We start from the raw sequence: 25,943 nt of genomic DNA, 5'->3' as shown, positions 1-25,943 counted from the left end.
CACCCCTATAAGGTAGGCATGTGCTATTATCCCCATTTCACAGATGAGAAATCGAAGCCCATAGAGACTTAGTGACTTGCCCAGAGTCACACTGGAAGCCTGTGGCTGAGCAGGGACTTGTACCCAGGTTTCTCAAGTCCTAGGCTAGCTCTCTAACCACTGGACTGTACTTCCTCCTACTTCTTTCCTCCGTGGAAGACAGGTTTTTGTGTCTCTCCCTGGATTTAGTAACAGAAAATAGAAAACTGAAAAATAATGAATTTAAAAATTCCAGACATCAGTCCTATCGGCGGTAAATCTTAGAAGAAGGAACACTACACTGTAGCGATGGCAGAAGCCTTCAGAGGCAGCATTTCCCCTCAGTAGCCCTCCAAAGAGTCATCTCCACCATTTGAACATGAGCAGGACGGCACAGAGACTGTACTGTTGGTATTTGGCTTGGGCTGAGATGGGAATTCCAGCTGTGAAAACGGCCTTCATATTCTTTCCTCTTGAAGAATGACCTGCCCAAATATGCTGATGTTTCAGATGTGCTAGAATAATTAAGTGGAGATGGTGTTTGTTGGTGAGCTGTAATTTGAGCTGAGTTTCCTTGTTAAGTAGCACTGGTGGGTCTATGGTAGCGACAGCTGAAACAATAGGAAATACTGAGAGTGTGGACAGAAAGGATGTAAGCAGCATTTCCCCTGATGGTTAGACAGAGTGACTGGGTCATTTGATCAGTAAGTTGTCCTTGTGAAGGACCTGTAACTACAAGTTCCCATAACCTTGGGCAAGTCATTTAACCTCTGTTTTTCATGATATAAAATGAGGATATTTACCAATCTGGGAGGAGTTTAGTTAATATCGCCCAAGGATGCTACAGATGTGTGATATTGTTACAATAGTTACATATTTGCTGTGTAATCACTTTTGCTTTACCTTTGTAAAATGTATTTTAAAAGTTTGAACATTCATAAATTGAAGTCGCACTCCAAACAGTGAGTGACTTGCACAACTAGACGAACAGTGCAGAGTTTGTCTTTCATAGAGTTGCATAGTGGTGTGAACAAAATCAACTCTGCAAATCAAATGCACATCTGTGCTGTGCAAACTACAGTCTACGTTGCAGGTAGAAAGAACACTTGGGCTGATATTTTTCAAAGCTGCTGTTGGAATTTGGAGACAATTCTGATTAAAATGAGTAGCGTGACGTGCGGTGGGGGAACCAACTCCTCCGGGGCTGAGGACCGTCAGAAATCTCACCACCTTCCATTTCAAATGCAAGGCACTTTGCATTGACCCGCCTTCTCCAATGTAAGCACAGAGCAGCATATATAATAATAATTTAAAAAACCCTTGTGCACATTTCTCCCTCTGGGGAGAGGAGGAGAAAATCAACACCTGTGACAGAAGTTAGCTGCCTTGCCTAATGCACTGCTGGAAGGCGCTCAGATACTACACTGATGAACGCAGTGTTAGAAACTACGTAAAACGGAGTGGGAATTGGGCATCCAAAGCCTTTGAGCCGGCTGTAATCAGCTCAGCTGCAGTGTGTATAGGATTCTAATAAACTTACGTGGTTTCACACTTGGAGGAAAATATCTTTATTGCCCTCTTCAAAAAATGAGCACGAACTGGGAGAGAGAAACCCAGTAGGTTAAACCTTATCTGTATCCGATTTCATTAAAATCATTCTCTCCAGCATCTGCACCATTGAAGGTTGCACAAGCAACAGGAAATTAATGTTGGCTTCTTCTGTGCTGGGTGATTGGCAGTCATTTGTCTGGTTGAGCTTGTCACCAGTAGCAACTTCCAGGTGATCGTTTTGGGTGGTTGTGTGTTTACACAGCACCAACAGTGTGCTGGGGTTTTCTTGAAATTTTGCGCTGGTATAACTAGATCTATATAGCCGGTCTCATGCAAACCGTCTACATCAGCATAGACATGCCCTGGAGCAAAGCAGGGTTTTTGCTGATGCATCCTGGGCCTTGATTTAGGAAAGCACTTAAGTCAATGGGACTAAAGCCAGTGCTTAGATGCTTTACTGCACCAGTGTAACTGCATCACTTTAGTTACAGTGGTGCCAAGTTCTTTAATTTTGAGGGATTTCAAAGACCTGATTTCAGAGGTACTGAGCCAATGCCGGTTTGATTTCAGTGGGAGCTGGAGGTGTTCAGTACTTCTGAAAATTCGGCCATCCTTCAGGGACTGATCTCACTCTCACTGAAATCACTGGGAACCTTCCCTTTGAGTTCAGCAGGCTCTGAATCAGGAACCTGGTTACTCAAACACAAGGACATGGATCTAGTGCCTGGGAATCAAGAACTCAAACCGAATAGAAACGGCCCAGGCTCTGTCTACCATTTTTGCTTCTCTCTGCTTGGACAACGAAACAAACAGCATACATAGTGGAAAGTTAATGGGGATTTTGAAGTCTTTTTATTTTAATAAACAAAAGTGTTGTTAATTTTCAAAACATCAAATTGTTTTATTTCTCTTCAGTTTTCCCTCCTGCCCTTTGTCTTTTCTATGTAGATTATAAGGTCTTCAGGGCAGAACTGTCTCTCATTATGTATTTGTACAGCACCTAGTGTAAGGGGCCCCTAGTTTCAACTTATCTCAGCTACTGTAATACAAATAATAATGCTAGTCTGGCAGCATCCAATTTTAATATTAAGGATGGTTTTAATACAAATCTATCTCTGCTTTGTTTGTGTAAACAAATAATTGACTTGCTGATTTTTTTTGGGGGGCGGGGGGGGGGGAGAGGGGTAAATGGCATAAATGTAAGGTAAGCAGACATCCCGATATTATTGGTACCGTCCTGATATTAAGGGCTTTGTCTTATATAGGCAGCTTTTCTCCTCCCCCCTCCCGACCCTCCGATTTTTCACACTTGCCATCTGGTCACCCTAAATAAATGGAGTGTGCATAGTCTGTTGAATGATTTCGTGCATGTGACTATTTTTAATTACACAGCTGATATTTATTTCTCCTTTTACCTGAGAGACTTCAGAGCCGTGGACTCATGTGTAACCTTGGAGGTTAATGACACCTCTGGCTTAGGGAAGCACAGCTTATACCCACCAAGAGGGACTAATTAGCAACTTATTGACAGTCAGATGGAGTGGCGATATGAATTCCAGTCTGCAGAACATGGTGGCATTCTTTTGGGGGCTCTGCTTGCTAGATCGGGAGCACTTGGTGTTACCTGATCATTAAATGATTGCATTTTTATAAAAAGTGTAATTCAAGGGTGCAGCATCCCTCATAGATCCTAAGATACCTGCTACTCCGGCAGTTATATAATCATGTGTTTCCACTTTATTTTCCTGTAAAGCTGTGCTTCAGCTTGTCTTGCCGACTGTGGTCTTACCCTGCTGTTGCGATCCACAGTCAAAGAAGGCGCTTCCCTAATGGAGTAGAATTCTTTATACTCCTCAGAATCTGCTATACACAAGCGGTTTGAGTCTGATTTCATTTACTCTGGTGTACTGCATGAGTAACTTTTCTGAAGCTGTTGGAGTTGCATAGGTGTGACTGCTGGGTCAGAATGAGACCTGGATGTTGTATGTAATACAGTAGGGATAAACTTCTGTAAATGTGCGCTGATATCTATGTTAGGTACTTATATAGCCTCCATCACCATAGTATCTGAGCTCCTCGTAATCTTTAATGTATTTATCCTTTCAACATGCCCGTAAGACAGGGCAGTGCCATTAGCCCCATTTTACAGGTGGGGAACTGAGACACAGAGAGGCTAAGTGACTTGCCCAAGGTCACACAGGGAGTCTGTCGCAGAGCAGGGAACTGGGTCTCTTGACCACTGGAACATTCTCCCTCTTTAACATTTACAAATGTCCAGATTTCTTTACCCTCTTAATTTTGTTTTACATTTGAAGTAAGTAAAGTCCTGCTGGTGTTAGGTGAACAATTCTCCAGGCAGAGTTTACTCAGCAAATGTAGTCCTTTTTCTAAACAGTTCATAAATTGTCTGAGACCAGACTGCAATCTTTATGTATCTGTTCGCTGTTTGAAAGTGAACTGAACTGGCTGATACAGGACACTTGACAGCTCAGAGTAGTCAGCATTCTGAGTTGCAGAAAAAAACAGTAGCTGTGGAGGAGTTTCTGGAGAGATTCAACAGCTCTGTAGTTGTGACTTCATAACTGTGTGTGTGTGTCTGTCTGTCTCTCTCCCAGGACAGCACATATGATGTCACTTGGCGCACAGTCACATTGAGAAGCTTTCTGCCACGGTGCCTTTTCACGCTTGTCCCCCATATGAGCCTGTGGCAATCCTGCTTTGCTTCAAATAAACTCCCTCCCCTGCTCACATGCACAGTATAATGCACAGTCATTCTCACCCCCTTCCTGGCATTTGGCTTTATTGCAGCAGGGATTTATTTCAATCAAAGTGACTTGAAATAATCGACTTTACTCGTGATTTAAATCAGCAAGCAGGAAACCTTGATTTAAATCATCAATTTTAATCTTGTACTTTTTAGTTATTTTCGTAAAGGAAGTTTGATTTTTCACTGGTTAGTAACCCTTCATACATGTTGATTTGCAGTTAAATATAGCCTTTGCACTAAATTTAGTGCAGCTTTTTGCTAATCAGGAGGATATGCTACATCTATACATATTCATGTAAGCAATTACATAGCTTAACTTAAGTTTATTCAGGTTTTTCATTTTCAAATTTTTTATGTTAGAAAGTGGCGAATGATGCATTTCTTATTTAATAGATTATGATTATTTTTTCACCTGTGATTTTACTAGTTTTAATTGCATAGAAATTCAGATTCAATTAAAAATGCACAAATGCATCATTTTCAAATTGTTTTATAAAACTATTTGGAATGTGCTGGATACAGGAGGAAAATAAATTTATAAAAAACTTTATCAAAACATGTTTTGCATTTAAAACTGATTTATTAAACAAAGAAAGTATCTGCAGTTAGTGACTGAAACTCTTTTGGGTCACCATGTCCTTCAGGATTTAAAACTAGTCAATCTCATTCTCTCAGACCTCATTTTCATTCATAAATTAGAAGAGGAAAACAAGCTCTCCTGCTTTTTGAACTCGCGGTTGGTTTCTTAACTTGAACAAACTAGTCATTGAATTAAACTAGTTGAATGAACCGAAATGAAGAAAATATTCCTCTCTGCAGAAGAGCTTGCTGCTCTGTAAAGCCGGGTTAGCATGTCAGCACAGGTGCTTAGCCAGTGACTTCCTCCAGTTCAGTGCTTTGACTTTTTTTAAACTTGGCAGCTGACGTGTACTGTCTGTTGTTTTTTATATTTAATTTAAATGATTTTAATAGATTATAATAAGTGTAGGTGTTAACATAGGTGGTTATAATTTAAAATTTAATTTTAGATAGGTTTATTTTTTTTAAAAGCATTTAATTGAAATGTCAACATCTGATTGATTTAAATCATAGTATTTTTATCCACCCTGATTTATTGGTAACTTTTATAATAATAATAATACCAGGATGTAAACCTTGTGCCTAAGGTTTCTCCACCAGCCTGACTGTTCCACCTTGTCTCTGTCTCTACCACCCTCTAACCAGATGGGCAAGTGTATCTCTCCACAGCATTCTGAATTTCTTGACCTGCAGAGAACGTTGCACGGCTCATGAGGGGAGTTTATCTTACATTTGCAGCGTTGTTATTCATCAGTGGAGTTGCAGTTTAGTCTGTTTCCTTTTCATTGTATTAATTTTAATTGCCTGAGGGACTCAGAACATCACGAATAGACGTGAAAACTCTTGATGGAATGTTGTGGTTTTTTCTAAAATGTAACTAAACAACTATTCTGCTGGAGTCGAGAAGCTGCAACCGGCCACCACGGAACATAGGGTATGCCTGGAGCAGGGAAATGTGCAGCAATGTGGCAACACTACGTGACAGACAGATTTTGACTTCGGTAGCTGCTTGCAGGATTTTAACACCTGTCAACAAAAGACGCAGCACTTCTGTGCAGGGTCGCTGCTGCCTCTGCTGCCCTTCACACTTTGTTTTCCCTTCCTCGCCTCATAAATAAATCTGGCCTCCTTTTAACTCATTTCCGCTGCCACTGGCATGGCTGTTCTTTAAGCTGAACCATGCCGGTGTCTCAGAAAGCCTTCAGTGCCTAAAAGAAATATAGAGAGCTCCCCCCCACCCTTCCTTTTTGCTGAATGTACGTTTGATTGACAGGATCACTCTTAGCACTGGCGATTGGGACTTCCTAGGCAGAAATGTTAATAGAGTTTTACATTAGCACTTTGTGTGTAAATCCCAGCTCCTGCTGCCTTTGGGCTAGATGGTGGTCTCTCAGGAGAAGCTGTTTTCCAGCAGTGGAGTTCTCCTTTTAGCAAGTGAGATATTAACTTTCTTCTCTTATCCAGCGTACAGTAGTAGGTCTCCGATGGCTGCAGCCTCCCAGCAATGCAGCATTATACCTGGCTTTGTTCAGCCACTTTTATTAACCCGAGCAATAGCGGTTCCCACCACTTATCTTCTTAGGTTCTCCTGCAGTCTGATGGTGTTGCCACTCAGAGGGTTTTACTGATGTATTAATCCTGCTAATTGCTTGTCTGCTTTCTCTAAAGGGACGTTCTTTGTTTTCCAGTTTAATACACCGTTTAATTCCAGTTTAATTCCTTTGCAGAGTTTGAAGGCGGTGAGCGAGTTCAAGGTGAAAGTTGACCACGAGAAAGTCATCAAGTGTTTGGAGCTGTTGAACTTCCTCATAAAAACTGTGAACCAGCAGGTGAGCCCAGGCTTTGGCCGAATTTGTAACCCTTTCCCGACTCAGTCCATTATACGCGCTGTTACAGGCTTACTGCATTAGCTAGCGGCTCTCCTGTTTGCATCCTGCGTGAACCCGTGTTCAAGTGTTGCACTGGGGTTTTAACCACATAGCTCGCACTGAAGCCAGTGCAAGTCCCATATCTAGATCCCTGTCCAACTTTTAGAAAATGAGTTAGTAGCTGGGTGTGATGACAGAAAAAGACTTAACATCCACAATAATAACAATAATACCTAGCTCTTGTATCGGGCCCTTTGAACTGGCTCTGCTTGGACAAGTCAATTCCCCTTTTCCTGAGCCTCAGTTTCCCTATCTGTAAAATGGGAATAATGACCCTGCCCTTCTATGCAATGTGCTTTGAGATCTATGAGTGGAAAACTGGGTGGTAGTAATACTGTTTTATGAAGAGACGGAGCAGAGAGTGTGATTAGTTTTGATTCTAAAAAAGGATAAAACTGCACTGAAGACATCTTAAAAAATGCTTTGCTAATATCCCCTTTCTCATGTAAGCAATACTGTCGTCGTTACGGGGTGTTATGGGACGAGGAAAGGGAGGGTAGGTGTCCACAGGGTGGCAGGTAGTTTGAAATCAGGATAAGCCATGCAGGATAAGCCATCAGTTTTGACATGGATGCAACATCATTGCACTAAGGGTGTGTACTGGGGTGTTGTCCACAAGGCAGATAGTCCCTAAGAAGGGGGAAAGCCTGGTCGTTGGTGGGAGCTGGATGGGGATCAGGGTTTGCCTGGTGTAGCTTTCGGTTTAAGGCATAGCCCAGAGATGGGCGTAGTGCCACTGTGAATGAGGGTTGCGTGGCTGTCTTCATTTGTTTCAATTGCTCCTTGCAGAAGCTGAATGTGGAATTGGCGGAGTTGAGCCGGGCGCTGCAAACTCTGAGCCAGCAGGAAGGGTTTGGGAAATCCGTGCGCCTCGACGGTCTCTACTGGAACGTCATGAAGCTGCTGGGATTTGCGTACGTACGCTTGGTGCCGGGGCCTCGGTGGCAGTTTGTGCATCGGCTTTTCTGTATTGCTCTGGCTTCTCAGACGGGAGGGATAGGAACATACAGAGGAGTGTCTTTGCTGTCTAGGAGCCTGGGTCGAGCCTGAATGTGAGCCAGAGCTGAGCTCAGGGAGTTGGGACGTAACTTATCTTGTGGTAGTGTCTGGGGACCTCACTGGGCCAGGGCTGGCATGTACAGGTGTCCCGTCAGCTCTGGGGGAAGGATAACAAGCTCTGCCTGGTTTCAGCTCACCTACAGCTAGTTGCTGTGCTGTCTCCAGACAAGTCACTTTGCAGTGCAGAGCGGCCTTCAGATGGAACTGAGCCCTGGGCGGGCGAGGTGTGGTTTGCCATTCTGCTCCCACTCGGTGACTATGACTAGCTACTGCAGCGGCAGGGCTAGAGGAATGAATGGGTGTTTCCTACACTCCAGCTGCCCAGGGACGTGTCTGAGTAGCAAGTAAATAGGTCAGGGGTTTTCAGAAATGACTTGTGAGTTTGGATGCCCAATTTACAATGTGTTAATGGGTGGGTGCCCAGGTCCTTCTGAGGTGCCTCAGGTTAGATTCTCAGAATCACTAGTCACTTGTGCCCATTGCAAGAGACGAGCAGATACGACGAGCCAGGGCCACTCTGTTTAGGTGACTGTTGTAGACTTTATTTCTACTTCCCTTCCTTTAGCTTTGTTACCCCATGTGAGTTTCTGTGAGTAGGGAACACATTATTTTGTTTCCGCACACCACAGCGTGGCTTTAAAACCCTCTTGGAATAACAAGGTGGGAGGCCAGGCACAGGGGCTGGACGTGTCTTTCATGTCTCAGACCCAGTGGTTTAGTTGTTGGGCTGTATTTAAGTTCTGCCCAAGGGCAAAAAGAAATGCTGTGTTCCTGGAAATCCATCTTGTTTGCAGGCTACTGCTCAAAGGGAATAACAGTCTTTAGAGCGTTGCCACTTCCTGGGAGTGGCATTTTCAATATTATGCAGACATTAGAAGACGTGGTCCCAGCCAAGGGCTGCTTTCAGCCTAGGTTATAATTCCTCCATTGCAGTGAGAGGATCTGTAGGGACACTGACTTGCGGGGTATGCCTGACTCATTTCCCAGTATTCGCAGGCATGCAGTTCAGGTTTAAAGAGCTTGACCCCACTAAAGTAATTAGCCTAACTCCCTAAAAACACAGTATACCCCGCGAATGCAGTGGTGTAAGCTGTGGTGGAGCATCCCAGTTAAATACCGGCACTCTTTGTCCACAGCTGAAACCACTGCTGGGCATTCTCCTTCCCTCTGTTCTCCTGACTGAGTGGACAGGACACCACTGCCGGAGACGGCGTGGAGTGTTTGAGTCCTAACATTTACCAACGTTGGTATTGGTGGTTGATGTGTGAAGTGTGGAACAAAGTGCAATCCAATTAAGTTACTGAAGGGCGGTTTGTGATACTTTCCCCCCCTTCCAGACACATGCTCGTTCTGGGGCCCAGCTCAAGGTTGCTCTGTCTAAGTGATGCCAAAGGGTTTTATTATAATGGCAGATAACAAGCGCGGCTGCCGCTACCCAGCGAGCGGCTTGGCACTCGCTCGGATGCCACGAGGGAGGCTTAAGGGATTCCAAATCTTGTTACCTGCATCGCTGCTGGATTGTGTCGGTTCTTTGGGCTGGCACCAGGGCCACGTGCGTCGCAGCACAGCCGCTGGTGCTTTGCCAGGTGGAGTCTCGTCAGGCAGGCCTTAGCACTGAACACTCAAGACCTCTGCAGTGAAGACTCCCTTACGTGAACACTCTTGAAAAGGGTTTTCTGGGTTAAAAAACAAGGAGAGAAGCCAGGGAAATTCAAGACCGTGTTCTTTCTGAATTCTGCTCTGCACGCTTTAAGATGCATGGTAGGTGTTGGCAGTGCTTTATACCCTACCTGGTCCAGCAGGCAAATGGACCTGGATTAGCTGTCTAGCAGCAGCATGGAGTCAGAATGCATCCAGAGAAGAGCGAGGGATGTGGTCGGGTCTGTGTAGAGAGAGGTTGCATAGACTGGTACAACTTAGCCTGGAGAACAGCGTTAGAGGCGACTGAGTTGAAGTGTCCGTCAGGATTGATGGCAGACTGAAAACGGCCCGGACCCTCCTCCTCTGTCATGCCATGCGAGGATCAAGGGCACTAGCTGGAATTAAATAGCAGTAGAAGTGTGGTTTCACACAGCGGCGTGCTAACCAGTTCGCGGCTGCGCGATGAATGAATTTATGCCGGGGAGGCTAGACTATGAGGTCTCCGCCCCCGTGGAAACTTGCATGTGCCCGGGGCAAGGGAAGGCGGTGAGACCAGGGGCTGGAATGAGCCCGAGAGTCAGGTAGGAACTGCCTAGCCTTGCCTGCCCGGCCCCCCCCTCTCCCGACTCATTCTCTCCCTTCCTCCCCCCTCCCTATATCCCTCTGTGGGCCCCCCCCCCCCCCCAACTTGTGTGCACAGAAGGCGTACAGCATTGCTCATTATTGGAATTGAAGTTGCCTTCCTCTGAAGCTGTCGTTCATCTGCTTGGATTCTGGCCCAGCTGGGGCTGTCGTATGAACAGCTGGGGCATATGTCCCGATAAAGTAACCAATGCTACGGGGTGCTGAACATAGCTAACCTGCTCCTCTTGCTTGCTCGCTCGCCCTGACACGCGCTCGTGCGTCTGCTTTCCAGTGCTTGCCTGCGCTGCCATCCCTAGGGGCCAGGCTGCAGCGCACGTCGCCTTCCTAGCTGGAACGTGCCGTGATCTGTGGTGCTCTTGGTTTACAGGCGCCCCAAAAGGAGAAGGCAGTGGCCCGGCCTGAGCACGCCCCGGGAGCAGAGCCTCTGAAGCGGAAGAAGAAAGGCTTCCTGCCAGCTACCAAGAAACGCAAGAACCGCAAAAAGGCTCCCGCGGAGCCCCAGGAGAACGGGGCAGAGAGCGGCAGAGAGGCAGGCACGGCGGCGGGGGAGGCCGCAGCATGGAAGAAGAACAAAAAGAGAAAAGGAGGCGCGGGGAAGGCAGGAGCGGGGGGCCCTTTGCCAAAGAAGGCCAAGGGGAGCCATGGCAAAGGGACTCAGGGGACGGAGGGCAAAGCCAAGAAGAAGAAAAAAAGAAACCAAACACAAGCTCAGAAAGTGTGAACTCCGTGGACTTAATCCGACCGGGCTGGGGTGTTCTTATAACCTTATATATAATGTGTATATATATTTTTTGCACCATCCCATAGTTTTAATAAACCATCTGTGGTGCTGACCCGTGACCTGCCTGCCTGATTCTCGCACAGGGAATCTGCTGAGCACAGGACGTAGCTGTCTGCTGAGCCTGCAGCCCGGGACCAGATAGACGCGTCCCTGCTCGTGCCTCACGCTATCTGTAACCTTGGTGCAGCGGCTCCGTGCCTCCGGGATCAGTCCTCCTGCTGATTGTCTGGGGCAGCAGGCGCTCTTGCCTCGCTCATATCTGGGCTTTGCCAGTGGTAAAATCTGTTTGTTTCGTTGGGGATTAGTTGCCCAGTCTGTCACTGCTGGAGTCCTGGGGTCAAGTCCTGACTGCCTGCAGATCAGAAATGGTCCGTGACAGTCCTTGATGGGCATTTATCTAGGTTGCCATGACCAGAGAGGTTCCTCCTCTCCACACATCCCCCCACCACGTTTCCAGCCGAGAACAGCATGGGGCTGATTCCCCTTAGCTCTCCGGTGCCTCCCAAGCTGGACCAGGGCTCACGTACAGACACAAGCACATGGCCTCCATCCCCACAAGCCGAAGGTGCAACTTCTGCAGTGGTCCTGGTCCTTGCCAGCCTGGGCAGCAGGAGCTGGGCCAAATTCCCAGCATGCGTAAGTGACCCCTTGGCATTACACCCACCTAGGCCAGTGCTGAGTGTCTGCGGGCTGGGCTGCCTGCCTGCTGCCAGAGGGGCCCTTTTCTGCTGTGAAGGCCGTGGCCTCCCTGTCGGCCACGTCTCGTTCATGTAAATGTCTGTCCTCCTGCTGCTGGGTAGCCTCGTGCGTTTATCTGACCAACAGAGAGACACCTTCCTGTCTTGCCCTTCCCAGGGGATTGTCTCTGGTGGAGCAGCACTTATGGGGAGGGCTTATGCTGGGCCGGGCGCCCTGGTTCCCTGGGGCTGGGTTCCAGCACTGCAGTGTCACACTTGGTGGTGTTGTCGGAGGGGCCCTGCCCCACCCAGATCACAGGTACTTTGGTATCTTTCCAGCTCCATGAATCACCCATGATAGGTGCCCGTGGTTGGCCCAGCGAGACTTGAACATCAAGAATCGATCACTTCTTTTAAACGTGGCCTCTAGACTCGCTCAGTATGTCTTAGAGCTGGCGTCCGCGGCGGCACGGCTCCTTTCCCAGCTCTCCCTCCCGGCGCCCAGTAGGGCCCAGGCTGCTGGTGTGCGGGCACCATCCCCAGGGAATATCCCCCCGGAGCTAGAGGCATGGGGGGCTGCTGGGAAGGGTCTGGGTTTTTAGCTGTTTTTCCAACCTCCCTACCCCACTTTATTTCCCCCACCTGAAGGGCTGCTTCTTGCTAACCAAGGTAGGTCACACCCCCCCTCCAGGTTTCCACCCTGAAAGAGGCTTCCTCTGCAGCAGCTGGCTCCCTTGCAAGGCCGGTGGGAAGTCCCACCTGAAACTCACTTCCCCCAGCGGTGGGATGAGCTTGCCTGGTCATTGCCTCTGTCAGCCCTAATTCTCTGCCTCCTTTGAGTCTGCGAAGGACGGCACCCGCCAGGGGTGTGGGGCTGCAGTGGACTCCCCTGGAGACAGCCGCTGGTGGCAAACGCACTCTGCCGCTTGTTGCCAGATTGGGACGTGGTTCGCTGCCGTGGCTTAGCGTCTGAGCTGCGGTGCGGGCTGTCCCAGCCGCCCAGCGGTTGCAATTACGGGCGAGTGAGTGCGTCAAGGGCAGAGGAGAGAGATTCCCGTGATTCACTCCCCGTGAATGCACCCATCGGGGTCAGCGGGGAGCTCTCTTGCTGTATCTCTCTCCTTCCTCCTTTGGGGTGGTGATCCTCCTCCAACATGGGTGCCCCCATTGCCCTGTCTGGGGTTGGGCTGGATTTTACAGGGAGGTGCAGGTTTCAGGTAATGCTGAACCTATACCCCACGGCGTGCTAATTTGCTGCCTGATTGTTCTGTAACGAGATGTTGTGAGTAGTTTTTCTCCTCCCAGCGCACTGAGGAGGGAACAGCTGGTCGGTCCAGCTCCAGAAGGGCAGGAGCTGCTTCCAAGGGGCGCAGATCTGTATTCGCCAATGAGGTCAGTCGCACAGACCCTGCCAGCGCTGGCACCGCTCGCCAGCTTCGGCAAAGAGGCTGGAGATTGAGGCAGATGTGCCTGCTCCCGTGGGAGGTTTGATAGCACCATGGCTGGTGCAGGAGGTGGAGAGGGCTCCCGCAGGCCAGGGTTTCAGGCCTGTTTGTACAGTGGGATGAAGGGAAACGGGTGTGTCCCATGCTAGCTAACGCACTGCGCCCCTTTGTCCATCTCTGGACAACTCCTGCAGCTCAGCTAGCTGCCGGCATCAGTCCCTGCAGGTGCCCTGTCTAGGGCTTTGCTCCAAAGCCATAGCCATGCCGTGTTGCGTGGGTAACGCTTGAGTGCTGGCTGCCATTGCGGCCGGCACACTGGGGATGGAACCGAAAGCACCAGCTGCTATGGCTTGAGCTAAAGAGCCGCAGCTCTGTAGCTGTGGGCTGGGACAGTTCCCGTTCTGTGTGGATTGGCCCAGTGGGGGGGACCTATAACACACGCTCGGTCGCTCGCTCGCCCCTTGGTTACGCTGGCACAGCCGCTGTGCATGCTCTGCCCGCTCTGTTGCTCGTCTCGCCCAAAGGATTTCGTGGCCGAGGAAATTCTGACTGTTTAGAGCCTGACTCAGCTACTGAAGCTTTACTTTCAAGGCCCCTTGTTTTTTAAGGGTGTGAAGGGACCCTGGTGAATGATCCCTGGCTGTTTCTGGAGGGACTGAAATGGCTACCCAGTTTAGCTGCAGAACGTCTGCAAACCCTTTCTTTCTGACGGGGGGGATGCTGGGAACTATTTCCTTTGACATGGCCACACACAGAAAATGTCGCTATGTGCACGAACTTCAGAGCAGGGTGATGACCTGGAGGGCACCCCTCCACCACCTGGAATTAACAAGAGGTCGTGGGGGAGGGCCAGCACGTTTCAAAGCCTCTGCTCCCATGAAGAGCCCTGCACTTTAAAGGCTTTCCCAGAAATCTCATAGGTGATGACTGGTGGAGCGCGTGGAGTCGGGGCCTTGCGTGCTCCGTGCTCTGCAGGCGCCCTAGATGGGAACGTGAGGGGGTTTGAAGCTGAGGGCGTTTCTGCTGCTGATTTATTCTTTCCTTTAGGAAGCTGCTGCTGTTGGGAATTGGGATCTGCCATCGCTCCGGCTGCAGATCTGGAGAACAAAGCTGGCCGTAGGCAGCGCGTCTGGCAGCAAAGGTGAGCGTGGGGGTGGCACTGAAAAGGGCAGTGTGGCGTTGGGGTCCGGCTGAGCCGTCTCATTATCCCCCCCCCGCACCGGAAGATGCCCGTGACCAGTATTTTAAGCAGCAGTTCGGCTGCCTGATTGCAGTTAAAATGAGACTCTGTGTCATTGCAGCCACGTGTGCTTGACCTTATTGGTCTGCCGCCGAGACAAACGCGGAGCAGAGCCAGGCACGTGCGGTGCTAGACTCTTGTTTTTACACGGCGCCGTTCTGCTGCCTGAGCAGGAGCCTCCTCGTGGGCTCGATCCAGAAAGGTGCTGTGCCCAGCAAATTCCCATAGACGTCAGTGAGGATCGCCGTTACTCAGCGCCTTTCAGGACTGGACCCTGTGTGTAAATCCCCCAGGTCCAGAAGCGGGTGAAACAAGAGCCTGGTGTGTCTTGAACAAGGGCCTGCAGTGCTCTTCCGTGGCTGGCTGGATCGGAGATCAAATGTCACAGGACTGCAGGGGAGCCAAAAACTCCTAGCAGAACTGGTGTGTGTCTGGGAGACTGACCATAGATCCTGAGGGATGACCAGGCAAAAATAATGGGACCAAATTCTGCTCTCGGTTGCATTGGCTTTAGCACCTAGATGTCATTGGCTGTGTTTGAGCAGCACCATGGTGGACTGTAATGGATGGTAGATGTGGAATAATGCCATGGAGGCTGGTGAAGTGACTCTGGATGTATCCTGGTGTAACTGAGAGCAGACTTCAGCAATTTACCTCTTTTTGGCATTTTAATCCTAGAGCGGAAGGGGTCGGTGAAGGGAGAGGAGAGGTACCAGGCATGAATTCCTGTGCCCATGGTGTTCATCCACCTTTCTCTGTGGCGTGGACTGGGTTGCAGTTGGACAATGCTGGGCATTGGCGTCCAAAGAACGCACTGTGGTTTGTAGCAGAAGTGCTCGTGTGAGCTGCAGCCTGGTTGCAGTATGTCTGTGTAGTTGGGGAAGGGAGCAGAAAATCTTTGAGGGTTCGTCTAACCCATTCTGCTCGGATAACAGCTCTGTTGCCTGTTACCTTTGCATCCAGGACACGTTAAGCACCGTGGAGGGAAGTGCTACATGGAAATGCAAGGTGTGGGTATTAACAGATTATCTCTGGCCAGTATGCTCCTGGTCCTGACGACGGTGCAGAAATTCATTAACTATGCAGCTGCTTGTGCTTGTTTGTTTAAATGAGGAAATGATGTTTGCATCTCTCAGGGAAAGTACATGGCTGTGGATGCAACAGTGGAGCAGTCACAGGTGGATGGTACAACATTTCAGGGAGGGTGGGGCAGTGGCATTGCATAACCAAGAACAATGCATCTGCTTTACATACACAAAGGCTAAAATCGATCAAGGGATTAACTGGAGCGTCTGACTCTCAGGAGATGGGAACATTTTGGATGGGCTTTGAAACGGATCATGAAAGATCCAAAGCACTTTTTAGAGTGTGGTGTCCTGGGCTCTTTGTTGGGTGGAGACTGTCCGTGCTCTCTCTCCGCCCTGAATTAACCTCAAACTGAATGGCTTCATCACCCTTGTGAAATCACTGTTCGAGAGGGGTTTTCCCCTACTGTAATTTGTATTTCCACCAGTGCAGACTGACATTTTATGTAGGAGCTGTAAATTGTGCTTTCTGCCAACAGGAAATGAGCACAGCTGGCATTTCTGTAGTTAAGGAGCACGTCCTATGCCACAAAGCTGCCCTGCTAATGGGACTTGTGCAGTTCTGCTGCCCACAGGGAAGGGGCGATAGGATTTGTGGTGCATTCCCTGGTTGGCACGAGGATGGGCAGGGCAGCACCGTAGCGTGCAGTGAGATAGGCAGAGCATCAAGCTTTGCTGGAGCTGCGTGAGGGGCACTGGAGCCAACAGACCACACCGTAGGCTGGCGGGAGGGATTCTTTTCCCCTGGGTATCTCCCCCCCGCCACACCCAACCCAGCAATTCAGGCTGGGTGCTGCCAGGAGAGGTGGGCACTGTGCAGGTCAGTGGAACTTGTCACTGGTTTTAGGCACTTGCTAAGTCCGGCCCCCTTTCTGTGACTCACCCACAGGATGAAGTGGAGCCATTCCTTAAAATGGTGAAAGGTTTTGCCTCCGCAGCCCTGGGGAAGCAAGTCCTCTATCCACAGAACAGATCCCCCAGTGCGATTCTTCCGTCGCCCCATCCACCCAAGGCTGCCTCGGCTTGTGCTGCTGAGAGGCAGAATGCCCAGTCGCAAGCCACCGCTCCGCTGAGCGCATGGATTTTGCATGGGTCACCCACTGAACTCCTTGCGTGTCTGCCGACCTGGTTTGGATTCAACCCAGCACCCTGAAGAGGCTCTGCAGCCCCCTTACTCATCAGCTCTCTTGGGCGCTTTGCTCCTCCCCTGTGTGTTTCCTTGGGACCCATTTAAGAAAAGGTGATTCAGGGGGATGCTGTGTTCATTGGTTCTCCCAGCAGGAGCTGCTGTGAACACTGGGAGCACAGCTATCCAGCTCTGGTGCTCAAGGCTGCCTTAGATTTAAACTCATCTCCCCAGGAATTTCACTGCGCTGTTCTACAATGGCACCAGCAGCAGCGCTGGCTCCCTGCCTGGAGTTTAGAGACACAACACAGACAAGAAAGCCGGGAGGTATGTTTTAAATACTTTTATTTCTTAATTTACATAAAGGTATATATTTGGCTTTATTTCTCTTTATACTCTGAGCTTGACAATCAGTTGCTCTTAAAAAATAAAATAGCCATTTGCTTCTGAAAGAAATCAGAAAACTATTTTATACTCCTCCCTTGTATAACAAGAAAACGTACGATATACTCCCCATACATCACATAGTAAAAGTGATTGTAAGTGCTGGTTTACAAAACAATAAAGCAAATAGAGAAGAAATCAGATAATCAGGACATGGGGTAAGGGATAGGACTTGAGCGTTTAACTTTGTTTCTATCAAGAGTTTGAGGTTCAGTTTCTTAGCCTGGGGTGTGTGACTGAGACTAGAGGGTGCTGGCCCACTCCTTCAGGCTTCACTCAGGCAAGCAGTCCTCTGGATTTTACCAGTGAGTAAAGGCTGCAATGTTAACAGCTGTCTTGCCCCCATTTTGCCTCCTGCTATGCAAAAAGCTCCTGAGGGGGTTGCATTGGGACAAAGGCAGCTAGTTGTGGCAGAGAATAAATGCTTTTAAAATAAAGAGAAGTAGAAGGAAGCTCTTGCAATCTGCTCTAACAGTCTGGTTTGACTGAAGGCAGCCTGGAGCCTCCCCAGCTCTCTGTAAACTCTACCCCACCCATTCATGCAGTGGGCCGCTACCATTCTTAGGCCACCACAGCAAAGACTACTGAGATATGTTCAAGGGAGCGCGTGCATTGCAGGTGCTCACCCAGGGATTTCAGAGGAGCGCTGAGAGGGCAGATGGACTTAGCTGTAGCGCTGACTGCTCCGGGACAAGAGGTGCAGTGTATGCATCCCCTTAGTAGTGACCTCCTCCCATCAGGTGCTGTGCGCGTATGGAAAAGGGGGCAGAGTTAGCCAGGCCCTACCACCCCCCCTTCCAGCCTGATGGTTTTCCAGTTGTAATTGCTGTAACACAGGCCACTAGGGTGATTAGACGTAGTTTGTTTGGTGGTGGGAGATAAGAGGACAGTGGCCCAGGGCCCATTTTCAGTTCAAGAAAAATGTTTAAATCAATAAATTAAAGACTTAAGTCTAATGAACTAACCCACATTTTGCCTCCAAATAATCAACCCAAGCCTTGCTTCTATTTTGTGATTGATGTTAATAGATGTAGCCCCTTAGGGCAAATCTTTAATTTTGGCCCCACTAGCAACCGTCTAACAAGTACATTGAGGTGTATCTTCAAGCTGAGTTGATAGACCATAAAATCTAAGCTGCTTATGCTAAAGCTTTCTGGAAGTGATTTCATAAAAACCCACTTCTCGGCAGAGCTGGTGCAGAATTCAGAGACTGGCACATTGAGCTACTTCTCTGTGCAGAAATGAAAAGCTCTCCCTCCACTAGCTTTACTTTAATCCTGCCTTCATATTCTCCCTTTCCCCCGCTGCAACTCTCCCCCATTATACCAGTAAGTACAGATGCACACAAGGCAATGCTAAACTTTTGCAGTGTATGTTAATAACTAGAACCCCAGGCTTATTATTTAAGTGACTGGATCCTGGTGCAAAATGACATTCACCACACTGCTGTTTCTAAACTAAACCAGGGCCCCTGGCCTAGTTAACGGAGCATGTGCGAGGGGAAGAGTCTAGTATTACGGAATAACACTAGTCAGAAGCAAGCTCCAGTGTTTGACACAATACACCAGAATACTGGAGTTGTATGTTTGAGGAGTGGGTGTGGAAGAGCCTACTTCATTGACAGAGAGCCTCAAAGATTGAGAAGTCTCCATTTTACAGCTGGAGAACCTGAAGCAGAAAGGTAGTGACTTGCCTGAAGTCCAGGTGGCCGAGCTGGCCTGGAACCCCACTCTTCCTATCCAGAGGAACATGCAGCCTCACGAGATGCAGGGGGGAATAGTCGATACCCAGAATGTTACAGCAGAAGGAAGGGATCCAAGAGCTGCTGCCTCTTTAGTGTTTTTCAAACTTCCCTGCTGTGAGAGGTGGAAAGCGTGACGTGATGCAGAGCTTTGTTATTACCTTAATCCCTGTTTGTCCAACTTATCTGGTTTCTTTCTAGGAGAATAAATATTTAATAGAAGCTCCAATAGAATGCTTGAAAAATTCCATCTCGGAATAGAAATATGTAGCTACAACTCAAAAACTACCTTCCTCTCTTTGGGTGGCTGAACATGGGCTGTGATTTGTAATGGGGAAGTGGCAGCCTCAGGGTGAGGATTTAAGGTAACTTTAGTGGGGGGGTTGCCAATTCTCTTCTCCCTCCCCTCCCTTAGTTGTCAGGGCTGGCTACTCTACCTCCTTGGTGCCAGCTCTCTCATCCTCCGAAAGGAGAAGAATTCAATCAGTGAAGGATCATTGGTGTGGGGACTGGAACCAGTTCTCCATCCACTTACACCATGGCTGAACTAGGCCTTGTTTCATAGGAAGTGAGGTCAACACTTTTCCAAGGTGGCACTGTGCCTTCCTACCAAGGAGATGATAGTGTCATAAAATGGAAAATGCTGTCAAATTAAGGTGTAGTTATCAGCTCTTTCCATTGCAAATTGATGAGAATAAAATCTTAGTAAATGCCAAAGCCCTGTTCTTGAGGGTAAGTGCTGTAACTCTAAGACAAAGCACTTAAAATAATAATTTAGGAAATTCAGCTAATCTTCCCTTGGCCTCTGAGATCAAGTGACTAATTGGTGTTCTTGTTTTACATAGATTAATGGAGAATGTCTTAACCAGAATTACAAAAATTCACCTGCTTCCAAATCAGGCCTTTGGCTGCCAGACTGCAGAGTCCACATTTTTCCCCAGCGACGTAAATCATGGCACAAGGTGGGAAATGAAGCTTTGTTTCGAACTTGCTTTGCTTATTATTTTAGTGGAGCACAAGCCCATTTGCTGTTCTCCTGGAGATGGGCTAGTAGTGGGAGTTGTGTCTCCCATTGTTTGCTCAGTCTATAAAAGAGAAAAAGCTGCCTTTGCAGAGTAGTTCTAAAATATTCAGAGAGGAAACCAATAGGTTTCGCTAGAGATTAGTCATAAAAACATAGAATCTGCTAGAGAATTATATAGCCCTTCTAGAGGGCAGTTCCATAACAGCCAGTTAAACCTTATTTGCACAGTTTAGAAGAAGAAATTAAAATGAATTCTTGTGGGATTTGTTTTGGCAAATGTGCATGGTCCCTCACGCCACTCTCTATTTAATGTGACCCAGGCAGTGCTAGCATTACTGTAAGACAGCAATGAAGGGCTTGTAATGCTCGCTCAGTCCTTTGGTAGGTTATCCCACAAAACCACCTCCTAGCCACAACTACAGTTCAGAGCTGCTCTGATTAATTCCAAGGGGATTATTAACTGATATTTCTGGTCAGCCTGCTTTTTAAAAGGAACATTATTGCTAAAGTGGCTATTTTTGACCAGACTGTCACTAGCTGGAAGTATCTGCCTCTCATGTGTTCCCTGCAGAGTTCGGAACGGAAAAGACAAGCATTTTAAATTGGGATGGACTCTGATTATTTAAGGCATGTGTCATATGTGCAGTCACTGTAGTGCTGCTTGAAAGGATGGAGACATGAACCAATTAATCAAGGGCTCTAATGATACCTTGTAACTAATCAATGTTTTGAAGATTATAAAAACTATCCCAGGGTTGAAAATATCTTGGCTAATGTAGTATTGTTTCCAATCCAGCCCTGGCCACAGTGTGAAAAGAAGAGCATTCTGCTGGACTGGTTGAAAAGCTCTAAGGCCCCTATGAATTTTACAGTGATATGTAGGAAAACTTAGAGGAAAAGTGTAAGCCATGGCAGAGTTTTCTTCCAAGCAGAAAAATAAGGTGGGTGAGCAATTAGTGTCCCTAGCAAACTGATATCATTTTTCTGGAGCTGTTTGTCTCTCCCCTCTCACAGCTGTAATACGTTCATGCTGGCATAGTGTTAATTTGACACTTGAATGTGAACTGCAAGAAACAAGACCCCTTTGTTAAACAAAAAATCTGACAGATTAGAAACAATCAGATAAGAGAGGCTGGCTTCTTACCAACTCAAGAGTATCTAACTCATTTTAGACCATCAGACTAGTGTATTAAAAAAATCCCAGTTGCATTTCTGTAAAGATCAAAGTGAATTTAAGTAATACCGTCACTGCCGTAGGAAGGAGTGAACCAGAACAGTAAGACTGTGGGGAGGGGGAATGGAGTGTGCACTGAACCTAAAAATCCTTCTAAAAATGCAGTTGCTGAATAGGAACAAAGCTTTATAAAGTCATAAATGTGTCTGAAAATAATAGAAAAAATTATTAGTATTTGCAACATGCCCTAATGATGAACATTATATGCATGTAAACAAAGACAGACCATCACTGGCACATCCGTGCAGCACTCTCAGACTCCAGGTAAAGCAATTAATCTCTCTGGATTTTGGTATTTTGTAAACCTTCCACCTGGAACTGAAACCAAGTACGTCAAACAAAACAACGCCACCAGATAGCACTGACCATGGTTTTCCTTGCTCTTCTGTTACAATCCCAAAGAACACCTTGGGCTGTGCGAGATTCTCTCCTTCCAGCTGCTCAGGAATAAGAGACAGATCTCCCTGCTAGCTCCTCCGGTACTCCCTTAAGCAGGCCACTGGTACTTGGATATCTGTGCCATCCTTTCGGAGCCCTCTCAGGGCTAGATACGGGAACACAGTGGAAGCTTTCACATCCAGTACAGGTGCCTTGGCCACTCGAGGGGCTCAAAGCTTAAATAAAACTCTGTCTAGCTCTCAACTCTTTGATATTTTATGTCTTCCATGAAGATCAAGCATCCTATGACATGTTTAAATAATAATTAAAAACAGCTGGCTTGAGCCTCCAGTGTCAATTGTAAGACTGGGATGGACAGAAGAGGTCCCCAGCTAGCAGAGTCTCTGGCTGACAGAATGGGCAACATTTAATAGGACAGAAGTTGCCCTGTACACAACATAGAGTGCTAAACCTAAAATTGTATACACAATGTACAGTCACTCACAGGTAGGACAGAGTTTGGACACTCACTTTGACATTCAGGAATGCGGGGAAACCCTTCAATAGCTTTAGACTCAGGAGCACTGACATCTAGGCCACCCCCATTCATGTCTTTGACCCTGACCCTGGAGCAGGTTCAATTGAAGTGATTGGTTTAGTGCTCAGTAAGATTCCACGTGAATCACAGAGCTGGAAGTTTTGCTTGTTTTCAGTACTGGGGGTTTCCTAGCAGGGGGTTTGAGTGGTGGTTGTGGGAACTGGAGTCCACACATCATTTCCTTCATTATCCATAATGTCAACTGTGAATAAAAGGGAGAAAAAGCCGTTAGTGTGACAAGGTGCGTGTGGATCTATGAAGACAGGGGCTATGTCTCTATTCTTCCTGTGAGCTTGGAAAACAAGTCACTCAACAGGTTTATCCAAACACTACAACTATCCTAGTGCAGGTGCAGTTTGCTCCCACAAGGAAAGGGGAAAATGTTATACCAATATAAGTATCATGTACTCCTCTTACTGGAGCCACAGTAGGGCTTGTACTGGAATAACTGGATAGTTACACAAAAAATCTCACCCCTTCCCAAAATTATACTGGAGTGCCGACCAGGTCTGTCTTAGCCAAGTTCAGTGGCAATGTACTGCTGTGTAATCCACACCCTGGATAAGTACATGAAGAGTGGCAGTGCATGTGCACTTAACCCTTCTGCAACACAACTAGATTTACCCCACTGGCACATTCTACATTCCCTCTGAAATCAGCCCATTATCTGTATCTCAGGAGAGATGCTTGACCACAGTTTGAGGCTCTTCCAAGGACATGCCTGTTCAAATTAGCACCACGAGCCTCAGTCTTGGCTGCAGAGGCCATGAGAGCTTACCTGGGAAGTGCTCAAAGACTAAAAATTAAGTTTTACTAAGTGATATGGAGCACTGGGAAAGTTAAACTGTTTCTTTCTTAGGCCTGGTCTACACTCAAAGTCAGCAGTTCTGCTAATGAAGATGAAAGAGAACCCAGCCACACCTCACAGCACTGCAGGGGTCATAGGATTAAAAGGCAACAGGTTTGTTTTAAGGAGGTGGCACCAGCAGTTTTGATAGTGAATACAGGCAGCAGAGCTGTTGAGTAAGGAGATACTATCTTTACCTCATTACATGACCTTTCATTTCTAACTACTATAATGGGAAACGTGTTAATTCCATAATTAGATAAGTCTCACAATCAGTGTCTTTAACCATGTATAAAAGCTACTATTCAGTGGCATTAAGTTGGTGTTAAACTCCCAGCCCAGGGCATGAAAAGGGCATGAACTTGCCTCTTAGACCTTCGATTCGATAATGATCTACATATCACCATAGAAACAACACATCTGCTGCAATCGAGATTGTATTACATCAGGCCACCGAAAACACCATTCTTACTTCTGCTATTTCACTCTGATTTCATGATGATTCTCCCAGTGCACTTAGTTGATGGGAAAGACAAATCTCCTTTTTAAAAAACTTCCTTAATTAATTTTGGCCTCTGTCAAAACCCAGGAAGTGTTTTTCCTTTGGTCTATCCAGCTCTAAGCTGCAGTTTTGAGACTGGTGGCTAGCAATAAGAACAGTGTGACCTGGGAGACGGGGTGATTGTGAGATTGTGGTTTAATGCCAAGACTTCAGAACTGTCACCAACATTAAGACTTGCAGTGGGGGTGGGGGGTGACCCACCAAAGAGCTAGGTCTTGTACTGCCAGAAAGCATTTTTCAATGACAGGTTCTGGCTCTGAAATACAGTTATCGATAGTCACGTGGCAATGCCACAGCAGATTTAATATATGCAAAAGAATTTCAGGAGGGGCCCAAATGCTGCCCTTAGATGAATACACCTGGCTTCCACTGAAGTCAATAGCTATTCATTATGCACATGGGCCCTACTCTGCCCAGAGCAATGGTCCTGGTGTTCTGGAAATCAGTCAGTCCAGGAACAGGCTATGTGTACATTACAGCACCTGTGCGGGCCAGGCTCCCTAGTATGGACACACTATACACCGACAGGGTGGTTTTCCTCATACGCCTGACCAACACCGCTATGCCAGGATAGATGTTAAGGATAGACCAAGCCAAGAGCAACTAGTTTGACGTTGGTCTCAGTGTCCATGATCTTTCAGGGACTGCCACCATAGTGGGAAGCGTTATGGGGTAGGGCTCCCCTCTCTCCACCAGACCAGAAAATGGACGAGCTGTTAAGCGGTGTGTTTTTCAGTGCACTAGTTGGTTCAGTATCAGAGAAGCTGGCTGGTTACATGCAAACGGACAGATTATTAGCATGTCATGCAGTCAATGCGGGTGAGGGGGCTGAAAGGAATTTTAAAGGCCCCTTCCTCCTTCCTCCCCAAGTTGGTTTTTTTTTTTAATCAAGGCAACAAATCACTTCTCAAACTACATCTCGGGCTATGCAAAACACAAGGGTCTTGCAGGCCTCCCAGTTCTCTCAGTCTCTTGCATTGTTTGGCATAGGTAAGATAGTGATCTTGTTGCAAGGATCACTGAGAGACTTGACGCACTGGGATTTCCACCCTTGAGTAAGCAAGACTGCTGGTAGGTTGCGAGTGGCTCTGCTTTGAAGGAAGGTGTTTCAGCATTGGGTGGAGTTTGCCTTAGGAGGCTGTAACAGAGGGTTTTGGGGGTGGGCAAATAGAACAAAATGGAGGGATTTTGCAGTTGGGGCTGTTTTGAGCTATCACCTACTTTGCACTCTATCATGTCCTTGCTCCCAGGAAAACGTATAGGGGAAACCACCTAATACACAGCACAACCCCTCTGCCAACCCACAGCGGCAGGAACCGGAAAGCTCTTTCTCCAAAGCATGCAAGTCACCACTGTCATTTTAAAAAAAAATGGTATTGTTTTTGGTCACTCACCGTCTCAGACTTTCACAGAAGCTGGTGGCATCATTAGCTGATTCACCCTGGATGGAGGGGAAAAAATAATGTCACTAAGGAGTCAGAGCATCAGTTAGCCAAAAGAACACTACCTAAAATCCACTTGAATTGTCAAGGTTCATATTGTGAGTGTGTCTGTCATTTCTGTCGCTAAAGAGATAGGAAGCTAATGTGCATTAGCAGCTGCACTGCAAACACAGGTCTGGGGCTCCCAGCTCTTTCACCGGAGTGTCTGATGGTAATTTTGACAGCCACTGAAACACACAAAGTAACACTTCTGATACTAATTGACAAGAACCCAACAACACTCCAAAGGCATTCAGACATGCGTCAGTTGTTTCCCTAAGCAGGGAACAAGGCTGTTTGTGCAGTCACTGTTGATTATGCTGTCAGTCAAAAGGACACCAAACAAACAGCCACCACTGATAAAGGTTATTTAAAAAAAAAAGTCTTTTTCAATCACTGGAGCTGAAAGACGTGGTCCTGACAGCAGCTCTCAGGGCTAGATCTAATCCAGCAGGCTGTGCGATGTCTGCTCAGCAGCCCTGTTCTCTGTCCCATTCAGGGAAGCTTCTGGTATTTGCTCCCCTCCATCCACACCTCACATCCATCTCTGCCGGAGCATGCCAACAGAAAGGCAGCTTTGTCTGGGAGATAACACGTAGTTCTGGGACTCCGAATACATGGGTTCTAATTCCTGGCTCTGCCACTGACCTGCTGTGTGGCCTTGAGTGACTGACTTAACCTCTATGTCGCCTCTCATCCTTTGCCTGTCTGATCTGTTTAGATTGTGCTGTTTGGATCACTGACTCTCTCCTACTATACAGCGCCTAGCACAATGGGGTGCTAATCTTTGTTATGGCCTTTAAGTGCTACCATAATGCAAAGAAATAAATCCTCTCAGAGTTAGAGGAGAAGGGTGTTTCCACATGAAACACTTCCTTCCCAAAGAAACCATGGCCCACCTCCTGGATGTGATCTAATAGATTTCATGATCTGTGACAGCATCTACAGTTACAAAGTATTTATAGAGCCATCTCTTTAATATTAGACTACATGCTCTGAAATTATGTATGAAATATTTAAGGTATGTAAAACAGATCTAATTTTGTACCATGCATAGTAAGAAAAAGCCAATTTAATATACAGTTGCTGGGA

General features: G+C 47.3%; 2 protein-coding genes across 3 annotated transcripts in view; one reads left to right on the top strand and one right to left on the bottom strand.

Annotated features, from left to right (window-relative positions):
* The window catches only part of MYBBP1A (MYB binding protein 1a), a 74,630-nt gene extending 63,604 nt beyond the window's left edge, over positions 1 to 11,026 (top strand). The window contains exons 25-27 of one of the 2 annotated variants that reach the window (XM_067537882.1): positions 6,643 to 6,744; positions 7,633 to 7,761; positions 10,556 to 11,026. In XM_067537882.1, coding sequence (XP_067393983.1) covers positions 6,643 to 6,744; positions 7,633 to 7,761; positions 10,556 to 10,909 — 585 coding nt within the window. In that variant the 3' untranslated portion in view covers positions 10,910 to 11,026. The remainder of the gene's footprint in view (positions 1 to 6,642; positions 6,745 to 7,632; positions 7,762 to 10,555) is intronic. The other variant, XM_067537881.1, reaches the window with a different exon arrangement.
* Positions 11,027 to 16,870: 5,844 nt separating this feature from the next.
* SPNS2 (SPNS lysolipid transporter 2, sphingosine-1-phosphate) overlaps positions 16,871 to 25,943 on the bottom strand; it is a 151,948-nt gene continuing 142,875 nt past the window's right edge. The window contains exons 12-13 of the mRNA XM_067537879.1: positions 24,765 to 24,811; positions 16,871 to 22,163 (exon numbers count right to left, since the gene is read on the bottom strand). Of these exons, the coding sequence (XP_067393980.1) occupies positions 24,769 to 24,811 (43 nt within the window). The 3' untranslated portion in view covers positions 16,871 to 22,163; positions 24,765 to 24,768. The remainder of the gene's footprint in view (positions 22,164 to 24,764; positions 24,812 to 25,943) is intronic.

Source organism: Emydura macquarii, unplaced genomic scaffold (assembly GCF_026122565.2).
Source record: "Emydura macquarii macquarii isolate MOO-44397 ecotype Brisbane River unplaced genomic scaffold, CSIRO-AGI_Emac_v2 contig_450, whole genome shotgun sequence".
Lineage (NCBI taxonomy): Eukaryota > Metazoa > Chordata > Testudines > Chelidae > Emydura > Emydura macquarii.
This window is presented reverse-complemented; position numbering and strand designations above follow the sequence as displayed.